The 14,513-nt window shown below is 41.3% G+C and overlaps 1 protein-coding gene and 1 non-coding gene across 2 annotated transcripts in view; one reads left to right on the forward strand and one right to left on the reverse strand.

Annotated features, from left to right (window-relative positions):
• The window catches only part of LOC118017833 (catenin alpha-3-like), a 1,833,615-nt gene extending 1,820,760 nt beyond the window's left edge, over positions 1–12,855 (reverse strand). Inside the window, exons 1-2 of the mRNA XM_035016112.1 lie at positions 12,612–12,855; positions 9,795–9,890 (exon numbers count right to left, since the gene is read on the reverse strand). Of these exons, the coding sequence (XP_034872003.1) occupies positions 9,795–9,890; positions 12,612–12,798 (283 nt within the window). The 5' untranslated portion in view covers positions 12,799–12,855. The remainder of the gene's footprint in view (positions 1–9,794; positions 9,891–12,611) is intronic.
• A 396-nt stretch (positions 12,856–13,251) lies between these two features.
• On the forward strand, positions 13,252–13,333 carry TRNAS-UGA. The gene has a single exon. It is a non-coding gene; the product is annotated as a tRNA-Ser (tRNA).
• The last annotated feature ends 1,180 nt before the right edge of the window (positions 13,334–14,513 follow it).

Below are 14,513 nucleotides of genomic sequence, written 5' to 3' on the forward strand. Positions count from 1 at the left end.
ACCGCCGGTGAGGGACAGCCTCGCATGCTGCGGACGGGGCACAGACTTGCAGACCGGTAGCATCGGGAAAGAACTTTAGGGCAGCCCCCGGGGTGGAAAACCAGACCAGAGGGGTCGCGCGCACGCGAACCACAGGCCCCCCCGGACAGAAACCGGAGCGACGGTCACACGCACGCGAACTGCAGCCTCCTAGACGGAAACCCAGAGTGCCGGGGTCGCGCCAGTGAACTGCAACCGCCGGGGATGGAAACCCCAAGCGGCGGAGGCGCGCGCGCTCGAATTGGGAGCGGCTGGCGGTTTTAGAAGCACAAAGGGCAGAGATGTGCTCCGAGGCAGGACTGGGAGCGTTGCGGAGGGGCGCACAACCCAGGACGCTGCAGTTTATAGCAGCACGGACAGAAATGGAGACAGTGTGGCCTAGAGAGCTCACTGAAGAACAGACTGAGGTCTCTCTGCTCTGAGGCAGAGGGTTGGAAACGGTCTCTTCTGCTCCGACTCGCGGAAGAGACACGGAAAGCCGCCAGGGAAAGGCGCCAGAGAACAAAAGCCCCAAAGACTGATTCCCACTGAGCCCATCCCCCGCCACAGGGGCGCAGGGCAACTCCGCCCAAACAGGGTTGCCTGAGTAACAGTGAGGCAGGCCCCTCCCGCAGAAGACACGCTGGGAAAACAAGAGGCCAGCAACCCTAAGGTCCCAAGAAAACAGGTCCATCTTGCTTGAGTTCTGGTCAATAATTTCGACTCTATACATTCCCTCAAACACCCATCAACAGAATGACTAGGAGGAGAAGCCCCCAAAACAGAAAAGACTCAGAGATTATGACTTATGCTGCAGATTTACAAATGGATGCAGATATAACCAAGATGTCAGAGATGGAATTCAGGCTAGCAATTGTGAAGACAATGGCTAGAATGGAGAAATCAATTAATGGCAACATAGAGTCTCTAAGGGCAGAAATAAAAGGTGAATTGGCAGAACTTAAAAATGCTATCAATGAGATCCAATCCAATCTAGATAATCTAACAGCTAGGGTAACTGAGACAGAAGAGAGAATAAGCGATCTGGAAGACAGTATAATAGATAAAAAGGGAAAAGAGGAGGCTAGGGAAAAACAACTCAGAATCCATGAAAATAGAATCAGAGAGATAAGTGACACCATGAGGCATTCCAATGTCAGAATAATTGGAATCCCAGAGGGAGTGGAGAGAGAGAGAGAGAGGGCTAGAAGATGTATTTGAGCAAATCATAGCTGAGAACTTCCCTAATCTGGGGAATGAAACAAACATTAGAGTCCTAGAGGCAGAGAGGACCCCTCCTAAGATCAAGGAAAACAGGCCAACACCCCGGCATGTAATAGTAAAACTTGCAAATCTTAGAACCAAGGAAACCATCTTAAGGGCAGTTAGGGGGAAGAGATTCCTTACGTACAGAGGGAGGAACGTCAGAATAACGTCAGACCTATCCACAGAGACCCAGCCAGCCAGAAAGGCCTGGTAAGACATATTCAGGGTACTAAATGAGAAGAACATGCAGCCAAGAATATTTTATCTGGCAAGGTTTTCATTTAGAATGGATGGAGAGATGCAGAGCTTCCACGACCAGCAGAAGTTGAAAGAATATGTGACCACTAAGCCGGCCCTGCAAGAAATATTAAGGGGGGGTTCTATAAAAGGAGAAAGACCCCAAGAGTGATCTACAACAGAAATTTACAGGGACAATCTATAAAAACAATGTCTTCACAGGCAACATCATGACAAGTAATTCATATCTTTCAATAATCACTCTCAATGTGAATGGCCTAAACGCTCCCATAAAACGGCACAGGGTTGCAGATTGGATAAAAAGACAGGACCCATCCATATGCTGTCTACAAGAGACTCATTTTGAACCTAAAGATACATCCAGACTGAAAGTGAAGGGATGGAGATCTATCTTCCATGCCAGCGGACCTCAAAAGAAAGCTGGGGTAGCAATTCTTATATCAGACAAATTAGATTTTAAACTAAAGTCTGTAATAAGAGACACAGAAGGACACTATATCATTCTTAAAGGGTCTACCCAACAAGAAGATCTAACAATTGTAAATATCTATGCCCCCAACATGGGAGCAGCCATATACATAAGCCAACTGTTAACCAAAATAAAGAGTCATATTGATAACAATATGTTAATTGTAGGAGACCTCAATACTCCACTCTCAGCAATGGACAGATCATCTAAGCAGAAATTCAACAAGGAAACAAGAGCTTTGAATGATACATTGGACCAGATGGACCTCATAGATATTTACAGAACATTCCACCCTAAAACAACAGAATACTCATTCTTCTCGAGTGCACATGGAACTTTCTCCAGAATAGACCATATACTGGGTCACAAATCAGGTCTCAACCGATACCAAAAGATTGAGATTATTCCCTGCATATTCTCAGACCACAATGCTCTAAAACTGGAACTCAATCACAAAAAAAAAATTTGGCAGAAATTCAAACACTTGGAAGCTAAAGACCACTCTGCTCAAGAATGTTTGGGTCAACCAAGAAATCAAAGAAGAACTTAAACAATTCATGGAAATCAATGAGAACGAAAACACATCGGTCCAAAACCTATGGGATACTGCAAAGGCGGTCCTAAAGGGGAAATACATAGCCATCCAAGCCTCACTCAAAAAAATAGAAAAATCCCGAATTCACCAACTAACTCTACACCTTAAAGAACTAGAGAAAAAGCAACAAACGACGCCTAAGCCACACATTAGAAGAGAAATAATTAAAATTAGAGCAGAAATCAATGAATTAGAAACCAGAAACACAGTAGATCAGATCAACAAAACTAGAAGTTGGTTCTTTGAAAGAATTAATAAGACTGATAAACCACTGGCCAGACTTATCCAAAAGAAGAGAGAAAGGACCCAAATTAATAAAATTATGAATGAAAGGGGAGATATCACGACTAACACCAAGGAAATAGAAACAATTATTAGAAATTATTGTCAACAACTATATGCCAATAAACTGAGCAATCTGGATGAAATGGAGGCCTTCCTGGAAACGTATAAACTGCCAAGACTGAAACAGGAAGAAACTGACAACCTGAATAGGCCAATAACCAGTAACAAGATTGAAGCAGTGATCAAAAACCTCCCAAAAAACAAGAGTCCAGGGCCTGATGGATTCCCTGGGGAATTCTACCAAACATTCAAAGAAGAAATAATACCTATTCTACTGAAGCTGTTTCAAAAACTAGAAACAGAAAGAAAACTTCCAAACTCATTCTATGAGGCCAGCATTACCTTAATCCCCAAACCAGGCAAAGACCCCATCAAAAAGGAGAATTTCAGACTGATATCCCTGATGAGTATGGATTCCAAAATCCTCAACAAAATCCTAGCTAATAAGGGGCGCCTGGGTGGCTCAGTCGTTGGGCATCTGCCTTCGGCTCAGGTCATGATCCCAGGGTCCTGGGATCAAGCCCCGCATCGGGCTCCCTGCTCCGCAGGAAGCCTGCTTCTCCCTCTCCCACTCCCCCTGCTTGTGTTCCCTCTCTCACTGTGTATCTATCTCTCTGTCAAATAAATAAATAAAATCTTAAAAAAAAAAAAAAATCCTAGCTAGTAGGATCCAACAATACATTAAAAGGATCATCCACCACGACCAAGTGGGATTTATCCCCGGGATGCAAGGGTGGTTCAACATTCACAAATCAATCAATGTGATAGAACACATTAATAAGAGGAGGGAGAAGAGCCATATGGTCCTCTCAATTGATGCAGAAAAAACATTTGACAAAATACAACATCCTTTCCTGATTAAAACTCTCCAGAGTATAGGGATAGAGGGAACATTCCTCAAGCTCATAAAATCCATCTATGAAAAACCCACAGGGAATATCATCCTCAATGAGGAAAAGCTGAGAGCTTTTCCCTTAAGATCAGGAACACATCAAGGGTGCCCACTCTCACCACTGTTGTTCAACATAGTACTAGAAGTCCTAGCAACAGCAATCAGACAACAAAAAGAAATAAAAGGTATTCAAATTGGCAAAGAAGAAGTCAAACTCTCTCTTTTCGCAGATGACATGATACTTTATGTGGAAAACCCAAAAGACTCCACCCCCAAATTACTAGAACTCATCCAGCAATTCAGTAATGTGGCAGGATACAAAATCAATGCACAGAAATCAGTTGCTTTCTTATACACTAACAACGCAACCATAGAAAGAGAATTTAAAGAAACAATTCCATTTACAATAGCACCAAAAACCATAAGATACCTCGGAATAAACCTAACCAAAGAGGTAAAGGATCTATACTCTAGGAACTACAAAACACTCATGAAAGAAATTGAAGACAACACAAAAAGATGGAAAAATATTCCATGCTCATGGATCGGAAGAATAAACATTGTTAAAATGTCTATGCTACCCAGAGCAATCTATACCTTCAATGCCATCCCGATCAAAATTCCAATGACATTTTTCAAAGTGCTGGAACAAACAATCCTAAAATTTGTATGGAATCAGAAAAGACCCCGAATCGCCAAGGAGATGTTGAAAAAGAAAAACAAAGCTGGGGGCATCACACTGCCCGATTTCAAGCTATATTACAAATCAGTGATCACCAAGACAGCATGGTACTGGCACAAAAACAGACATACAGACCAATGGAACAGAATAGAGAACCCAGATATGGACCCTCAACTCTATGGTCAAATAATCTTTGACAAAGCTGGAAAAAACATGCAATGGAAAAAAAAAAAAAAAGACCATTCAATAAATGGTGCTGGGAAAATTGGACAGCCACATGTAGAAGAATGAAACTCGACCGTTCTCTAACACCATACACAAAGATAAACTCAAAGTGGATGAAAGACCTCAATGTGAGACAGGAATCCATCAAAATCCCAGAGGAGAACATAGGCAATAACCTCTTTGACATCGCCCACAGCAACTTCTTTCAAGATACATCTCCAAAAGCTAGTGAAACAAAAGCCAAAATGAACTTTTGGGGGACTTCATCAAGATAAAAAGCTTCTGCACAGCAAAGGAAACAGTCAGCAAAACAAAGAGGCAACCCACAGAATGGGAGAAGATATTTGCAAATGACACTACAGATAAAGGGCTGGTATCCAAAATCTATAAAGAACTTCTCAAACTCAACACCCAAAAAACAAATAATCAAGTCAAAAAGTGGGCAGAAGAGATGAAAAGACACTTCTCTGAAGAAGACATACAAATGGCTAACAGACACATGAAAAAATGTTCATCATCATTAGCCATCAGGGAAATCCAAATCAAAACCACACTGAGATACCACCTTACACCAGTTAGAATGGCAAAAATGGACAGGGAAAGAAACAACAAATGTTGGAGAGGTTGTGGAGAAAGGGGAACCCTCTTACACTGTTGGTGGGAATGCAAGTTGGTACAGCCACTTTGGAAAACAGTGTGGAGGTGCCTCAAAAATTTAAAAATGGAGCTACCCTATGACCCAGCAATTGCACTACTGGGTATGTACCTCAAAGACACAGATGTAGTGAAAAGAAGGGCCATATGCACCCCAATGTTCATAGCAGCAATGTCCACAATAGCCAAACTGTGGAAAGTGCCGAGATGCCCTTCAACAGATGAGTGGATAAAGAAGATGTGGTCCATATATACAATGGAATATTACTCAGCCATCAGAAAGGATGAATACCCAACTTTTACATCAACATGGATGGGACTGGAGGAGATTATGCTAAGTGAAATAAGTCAACCAGAGAAAGTCAATTATCATATGGTTTCACTTATTTGTGGAACATAAGGAATAACATGGAGGACATTAGGAGAAGGAATGGAAAAATGGGCGGGGGGAATTGGAGGCAGAGATGAACCATGAGAGACTATGGACCTGAGAAACAAACAGGGTTTTAGGGGGGAGGGGGGAGGGGGGATTGGTTAGCCCGGTGATGGGTATTAAGGAGGGCACGTACTGCATGGAGCACTGGGTGTTATACGAAAACAATGGATCGTGGATCACTACATCAAAAACTAATGATGTATTGTATGGTGACTAACATAACATAATAAAATTAAAAACTACAAAATAAATAAATAAAAGACCTAAACCATCAAAAAAAAAAAAAAAAACACTGATGAGAGAAATTGAGGACAACACAAAGAAATGGACAGACATTCCATGTTCATGGATTGGAAGAACAAATATCACATCACACCGCATCACAATTCCAGACTTCAAGTTATATTACAAAGGTGTAGTGATCAAAACAGTATGGTACTGGCACAAAAACAGACACATAAATCAATAGAACAGAATAGAGAATCCAGAAATAAACCCACAATTAAATGGTCAATTAATCTTCAACAAAGCAGGAAAGACTATCTAATGGGAAAACGATAGTCTCTTCAACAACTGGTGTTGGAAAAACCAGACAGCTACATGCAAAAGAATGAAACTGGACCACTTTCTTATACCAAACACAAAATAAACTCAAAATGGATTAAAGACCTAAATGTGAGACCTGAAACCATAAAAATCATAGAAGAGAGCAGAGGCAGTAGTTCTCTGACATTGGGCATAGCAACTTTTTTCTAGATAGGTTCCCTGAGGCAAGGGAAACAAAAGCAAAATAAACTATTGGGACTACATCAAAATAAAAAGCTTCTGCAGAGCAAAGGAAACAATCAACAAAATTGAAAGGCAACTATGGAATGGGAGAAGATATTTACAAATGACATATCTGATAAAGAGTTAGTATCCAGAGGTGCCTGAGTGGCTCAGTTGTTACGCGTCTGCCTTCGGCTCAGGTCATGATCCCAGGGTCCTGGGATCAAGCCCCACATCAGGCTCCCTGCTCAGCAGGAAGCCTGCTTCCCCCTCTCCCACTCCCTGCTTGTGTTCCTGTTCTTGCTATCTCTCTCTGTGTCAAATAAACAAATAAAATCTTTAAAAAAAAGTTAGTATCCGATCTTTAAATACTTATAAAGAACTTATAAAACCAAATATATATGCTTATATATTTGGTTATATATTGAGTTAGTATCCAGTCTTTATATATTTATAAAGAACTTATAAAACCAAATACCCAAAAGACAAATAATCCAATTAGAAATGGGCAGGAGACATAAACAGACATTTCTCCAAAGAAGACATCCAGCATTCTCCAAAGAAGACATCCAGATGGCCAACAGACACGTGAAAAGTGATGCTCATCATTGCTTATCATCAGGGAAAGGCAAATTGAAACTACAATGAGATATGACCTCACACCTGTCAGAATAGCTAAACTCAAAGGCACAAGAAACAACAGGTGTTGCCAAGGATGTGGAGAAAAAGAAATCCTCTTACACTGTTGGTGGGAATGCAAACTGGGGCAGCTACTCCGGAAAACAGTGGAGATTCCTCAAAATGTTTAAAATAGACCTACCCTACAGTCCAGCAATCACACCACTGGTATTTACCCAAAGAATATAAAAACACTCATTCAAATGGATACATGCACCTCTATGTTAATAGCAGCATTATTTACAAGAGCCAAATTACAGAAGCAGCCCAAGTGTCCATCAATTGATGAATGAATAAAGAAGATGTGGTATATATATATATATATTTTTTTTTTTTAAGATTTTATTTATTTGAGAGAGAGAGAGAGAGAATGAGAGAGAGAACACGAGAGGGGGGAGGGTCAGAGGGAGAAGCAGGTTCCCCGCTGAGCACGGAGCCTGATGCGGGGCTCGATCCTGGGACTCGAGGATCATGACCTGAGCCAAAGGCAGTCGTTTAAGCACTGAGCCACCCAGGCGCCCCTATGTATATTTTTTTAAACACTTATTTGAGAGAGAGCACATGCTCATGTGTGATAGCGCATGGGGGGAGGGGGAAAGGAAGAGAGAGAATCCCAAGCAGACTCCACACTGAGCATGGAGTCCAACACATAGCTCGATCCCATGACCTGAGCTGAAATCAACAGATACTCAACTGACTGAGCCACCCAGGTGCCCCAAGAAGATGTGGTATATAAATACAATGGAATGTTATTCAGCCATAAAAAAATGAAATCTTCCATTTTTAATGACATGGATGGGGCTAGAGAGTATTATGCTAAAGGAAGTAAGTCATAGAAAAACAAATACCATAAGATTTCACTCATATCTGTAATTTAAGAAACAAAACAAATAAGCAAAGGGGGGAAACAGAGAGAGAGAGAGAAACCAAGAAATAGACTCTTAACTAGAGAGAACAAACTGACGGTTACCAGAGGGAAATTGTGTGGGGGATGGGTATAATAGTTGATGCGTATTAAGGAGTGCCCTTGTCATGATGAGCATTGGGTGATTAAAAACTTAAAAAAAAATGATTAATGTGGGGTGCCTGGGTGGCTCAGTCGTTAAGCATCTGCCTTCAGCTCAGGTGATCCCAGGGTCCTGGGATCGAGCCCGACATCAGGCTCCCTGCTCGGCAGGAAGCCTGCTTCTCCCTCTCCCACTCCCCCTGCTTGTGTTCCCTCTCTCGCTGTGTGTCTCTCTCTCTCTGTCAAATAAATAAAATCTTTTTAAAAAATTAAAAAATTAAATTAAATTTAAAAATGATTAATGTATCAAATTTATTGCATAAAGTATAAAATAATTTTTTTAAATCTTGATGCCACCAATAAAGTTCTATTCTAATAAAAAAAAGAAAAAGAAAAGAAGATTCGTTTGTCCTAATTCTATTTCTTAATTCTTAATTGGCATGGCATTAGGGGACCAATTAGGTAGGAAAATCCTATAAATAAGTTGCTCTAGTGCTGAGTAGGATATATCTCCAATCTTCCTCAAACATATATGTTTAATATATTTCCATCACTTTTCATGATGCCTGTAACTTACCAGCTAAACCTTCATTAGGGTTTTGTTGCCAACAACTTAGTAAATTTTTTGGCCAACTTGAACTAAGTTCTCCTACATATGTTGTCTAAAATGGATAGCTACAGTAATTCTGTAATCAGTACAGAATTAAATTTAAGAAACTTGAATGGTGGCTAAGCCTCTAAAATTCTGCAGTTGTTGTCAACTCTATTTCTTTCAAATGAGGTACAAAAGCACATAAGGCAGCTAAGGTAAAATTTCCAGACTCTGATCACCTCTCATTGATTACTATGTATGGGTTTTGTGTGCGATGTCCATAAAAATACAATTGTGTAACAGAAAGAACAGGGATTTAGAGAGTTTGAGTTACATGGTAGGCAAGATTCTAAGATGGCTCCCAAGAAACCTGCCCCAGCTACATGTACAGACCCTATATAATCCCCCTTACTTGAGCTGGATTTGTGAACATAATGCAATAGTCACTTCTGCAGTTACATTATATTACATAAAACTCCACTGTAGTAAACCAGAGAGTAATTCTTCTGGTGACCTTAAAGAACCAACCTACAACCAACTATCATGTTGTTGAGAGGGCCACATGACCAGGTACAACCTCTAGCAGCTGAGAGTGATCCTCCACTGACAGGAAACAAGTCCTACAACCACAGGAGCTGAATTCTGCCAACAACTAGTGATCTTGGAAGAGGACCCCAAGTCTTAGATAAGATCAAAGTCCCAGTCACCGCCTTGAGATCTGGTCGGACCCTGAGGAGAGGACCCAACCAACCCACAACCACACCCATGACCATATTCCTGACACACAGAAACTGTGAGATAATAAATTCATGTTGTTTTAAGTCACTAAACTTGTTGTAATTTGTTATGCAGCAACAAAAAAACAATATAAGTCACATGCCTACCCCTTGACCAGAAGACAGTGGTATACCTTGATTAACAGCTGAAGTAAGGCTGCAGCCAATGCAGGAGGAGTGGTCCTCTTTAAGCACAACTGAAGTGTCACCATTAGTTGAAAGGATGGATACTGGAATAAAAAAAATTTAAAAACTCACCAGCCACAATATATTCAGTATCTGACATCTCACAGGCCTTCAAATTTCAACTCACAACTCTCCCCTACTCAGTAAACTCCATCTACTGCCATATTCACACTTCCTGATCTACACACCACTGGACCAGAGACTAACAAAGAATACATGAAGGCATCAAAATCTAGTAAGAACAGGGGTGCCTGGGTGGCTCAGTTGGTTAAGTGGCTGCCTTTGGCTCAGGTCATGATCCTGGGGTCCTGGGATCAAGCCCCACATCTGGCTCCCTGCTCAGCGGAGAGCCTGCTTCTCCCTCTCCCTCTGCCTGCCACTCTGCCTATTTGTGCTATCTGTCAAATAAATAAATAAAATCTTTAAAAAAAAAAAAAATCTAGTAAGAACACTGGGCTAACATAACAAACTATACTCTTGGGGCGCCTGGGTGGCTCAGTCATTAAGCGTCTCCCTTGGCTCAGGTCATGATCCCAGGGTCCTGGAATCGAGCCCCTCCCGCCTGCTTCTCTTTCTCCCACTCCCCCCTGCTTGTGTTCCTGCTCTCACTATCTCTATCTCTCTCTCTCTCTGTCAAACAAATAAATAAAATCTTTAAAAAAAAAAAACAAATCACAGTCTTGAATCTTCCACTAATTAGCTACATGACCTTGGGCAAGCCATTCATGGGCCACAGTTTCCTGTCTGTAAAAAAAAAAAAAGGGATTAGACTAGCTTTAATGTCTCTTCCAACATTAAAACTATGATTTTTTTAATTCAAAAAACAAAACCCCCAAAATAATTCAAAATAAATTTTGATTGCTGTAAAAAGAAACCATCTGCTCCTAAACACATGGCCCATCCCCCTCAATATTCTGCCTCTGAAAGTGGCACCAAGAAAGGTTTTTAAGGGTGCCTGGGTGGCTCAGTCGTTTAAGCATCTGCTGCCGGCTCAGGTCAGGATCCCAGAAGTAAGGAGCCTGCTTCTCCCTCTGCTGCTCCCCCTGCTTGTGCTCTCTCTCTCTCAAATAAATAAATAAAATATCTTTAAAAAAAAAAAAAAAAGATTTTGAGAGAAAGCCACAGATATTTGCCTTCCACACCAAATTAGCTTGATAAAAACTACCACATAAAAGAATCTGGGGTTAGTACAGAGGAGGAGGCAATCAGAATGACCAGGGGATCTTTACAGAGTTTTAAAAATGTCCATGGTTGAAAATCAATGTTTTATGATGTTACTGTCATGAATCATAATACATTTATGTTATAATTATGTTGGAAACATGTATTTTGCTTCTTTTCCCTTAGCTGTCACTCATTGCATTAAATGGCAATGCTAAAAACTAAGGTTGCATCTGAAAGAATTCATTTGTAAATTCACGCTTTTTGAAAACCTATAATAATTTTGATCTCTTGGCTCATTTTCGTAATATGATAAATCAGGAAAAAGGCAATTTCATTTTCTGAAAAGCCTACATTAACTCAAATAAGCTGAAAATAAAACATTAATGTAGTTATTTCACTTCTGAAATTTTGCAAAGAAATTTTAATCACAGTTGTTCTCACCAAATACACATTAACTTTGTAATAGATTCTTTTCCTTTGCAGTCTTCCCTTCCCCTCAAAATTAAATCAAAAAATGAGCACAAAACCTTCTGGATAGATTTTTTGGTTAAACTATCTTCACCATAATCAATTCCCATTACTGTCAAGTTTTTAAGCAAGTGAGGAGAATTCCTAAGAGGAGAAGGGAAAGTTAAGAGAAAGAGCTTTCAGTAAATAGTACCATTTAACTGCATTTAACTTTAAAAAGACTTCCAAATCAAGGTACGACTAACGAAGTAAGATTAAATGATAGGTTATCTCACAGCACATGTAGAATATTAAGAACAAGAATAAAGGACAGAAATTTATTTCTTCTTAGATAGTCTCTATTGGAAAAGTGCCAAATAAAGTTCACATATATGATAAAATTTATGCCTGGGATTGTCGGGAATAACTTTGGTCCCATACAGTATTCAGACAGAAACTGCGACCATTCCTGCAGCTTTGCCAAATTAAAAACAAAGATAAAAATTATAAAAACAATTTCAAACCAGATAAAAAATTCTTATAATTCTTAAATATTTTGTTCCCCTTCTTTAATTAAGTCGGTTTAGACACAGCACCATAATTTAGTTAAAAGAAAATGGTCTCAAGAAAATTCACACATAAAGTGAGGTCGCTCAACATCGGGTTTCCAAAAGACAAGGATTTGCCTTCCATTAACACTGAGATAGATGGTGAAGTTTCCTTCCAGGAACACTTGTAGTATTTTAAATTTAAAAAAGAAATTTAGAAATTTAATAAAAGGTTGCCTTTGTTGTTGTTGTTACCAAACCGTGCATCAACAGATAGCACCAGCTGCTGGGGGCGGGGGGGCGGGGGCGGGAGCGGGGGCGGGGGGGCGGGGGCGGGAGCGGGGGGGCGGGGGGGCGGGGGTGGAGCGGGGGCGGGGGGGCGGGGGGGCGCCGCCTCCACGTGCGAGGGTTGGAAGCTGCGCGTGCACCCAGGAGTCGGCAGCGCCAAGCCACGGCCGGTCCCGGGCCTCTGTTCCCTGAGGTAGGCGGCAGAGTACCGACCGACCTACCCGGTTCTGAGAGCTTTAACAAAGTAACTCAAAAAGTAAAAAAAGGACCCAGCGCTGAAGGGAGGAAATTAATGATACTTAAAGGTAGAAAGCAGACCTAATGCGCAGAACTTGGTTCTCAAACCACGTCCAGTGCTCAACACTTGAGAGGGCAGAGACCACCCTTGGGGCCCGATTTCTTCCAGCAGGGACCCTTGGGGAAGAATGAGAGAGGCCTGCTTGAGCAGAAGCTTGGGGCAGGCGAGGCCACAGACGGCGACGCGACTCCTCACGCCTCCCTCCATTATGCACAGAGGAGGGCTCAGCAAGACGCGGTCAACGCGGGAACGCAGCCGAAGACGCACACTCCCGCAGAAATGCGGAAATTTCCCAGAGCGCAGGCCCGCAGCACTAAATGAGATAGGTCTTTGTTTCACAGCTATCTCGGTTACCTAATGAGGAAGTGGGAGGGCAAAAACATGGTCAGCGACCAGAAGCCAAGCACCTTTGTGATTTTCGGAGTTCAGCGAAGGGAAGGGTTTCCCAGACGTTCTGCTTAAGGGAGTTTACTTAAACTATTTAAGGGGGTTTCTCTTACTTCTCCGTTTACACGATATAGTTCACACAATTTGAGCGGTCAACCTCTGACGCTTTCTGAACCGAGCTGGGAAGGTTGTAGGCTCCGCCTTTTCGTGTGCATAGCGCGCGTGCGCGCAGATATTGCACTAAAGTGTCTGCGCGTTTCTCTCGCCTCCGTGGCAGCGATGGCCGAGTGGTTAAGGCGTTGGACTTGAAATCCAATGGGGTCTCCCCGCGCAGGTTCGAACCCTGCTCGCTGCGGAAGCAGGTGGCTTCACTTTTCCTCTTCTAATATATACCATTACATGAGAATCGTTACCTCTAACTGCTGCATTTCCCTTCCTAGTAGCCAAATGGCTCTCCTACAGAGAAGTTTAATGTGTTAAAGAAAAGCCAATAAATGTCAGCGCCGCAAATGTAACTATGTTTACGCTAAAGGGAAAAATCGTCCTTTGTCCTTACCGGCAAGGTAGCAGTTTAGGAATCTTGTTCCACAATATGAAGAAAAGTTTGCAAAATTAAAATAAGGTAAATATTGGCGCAAGTTTTGGGGCTATCACAGCCTAAACAAGCTATCATATTAAAACTGATGGTGGGTGGAGGGATGGGTTAAATAGGTGATGAGCACAGTACACCTGAAACTGATATAACTCTGTATGTTGACTATACTGGAATTTAAAAACTTAAAAAAAAAAAAAAAAAAAACTGATGGCAAAGTTAATGCTGTTACTTCTTCAATCCCAGAATCACCTTCGACAGTTCCCCCACTGCATGAAATGGGAAACAAGAATGTTTAAAAGTTTGACTTCTATACAATGATAGATACGTCTACAGAATGGAACACTGCATGTAGCCACTAAAGTGATAGTGATGACTTGAAAAGGCCTTCTCAGTTTTGCCCAATGCAAAATGTTGGACAGATTGGAAAACAATAGATATTATAATCACATTTTTGTTAAACTATTTATATAGTCATTTTGTGGCAAGAATGGGAGAAAACGACTAAATAGGGGCTGCAAAGAAATAATCAAAATGTTAGCACTAATTATTATCTCTGGGTAGTGGAATTTGGGAGGATTTTAATATTTTTAACAGACAATTTATTGCTTAACTGAGTTTTCTAAAATTTGTATATTGACCCAGTTTTTTTTATTTTTTTAATAATAAAAGAATATTGTGCGGTTAGCCTTTGAGACTGTACACATCCCCTTTCTGCTCCCTTTCACCTATTTTCACAATCTCCCTCCCACTCCATGCTTTCCAGGTGCTCTTACGGAGTTCCCTAACACTTCAATGCTGGCTAGTTTTCTGTGGTACCTGAAGTAGATTCCACCCACATAGCCCCCATCCCATTTGAGTAGTGGCTGAACATACTTACCACATTCACATCTTCAATCCATCCTCTCTGCCCAATCCTACCTCTTCTGCCCCTATTGAAGTC

This window comes from Mirounga leonina, unplaced genomic scaffold, assembly GCF_011800145.1.
Source record: "Mirounga leonina isolate KUSES-001 unplaced genomic scaffold, KU_Mleo_1.0 Mir_106, whole genome shotgun sequence".
Taxonomy (NCBI): domain Eukaryota; kingdom Metazoa; phylum Chordata; class Mammalia; order Carnivora; family Phocidae; genus Mirounga; species Mirounga leonina.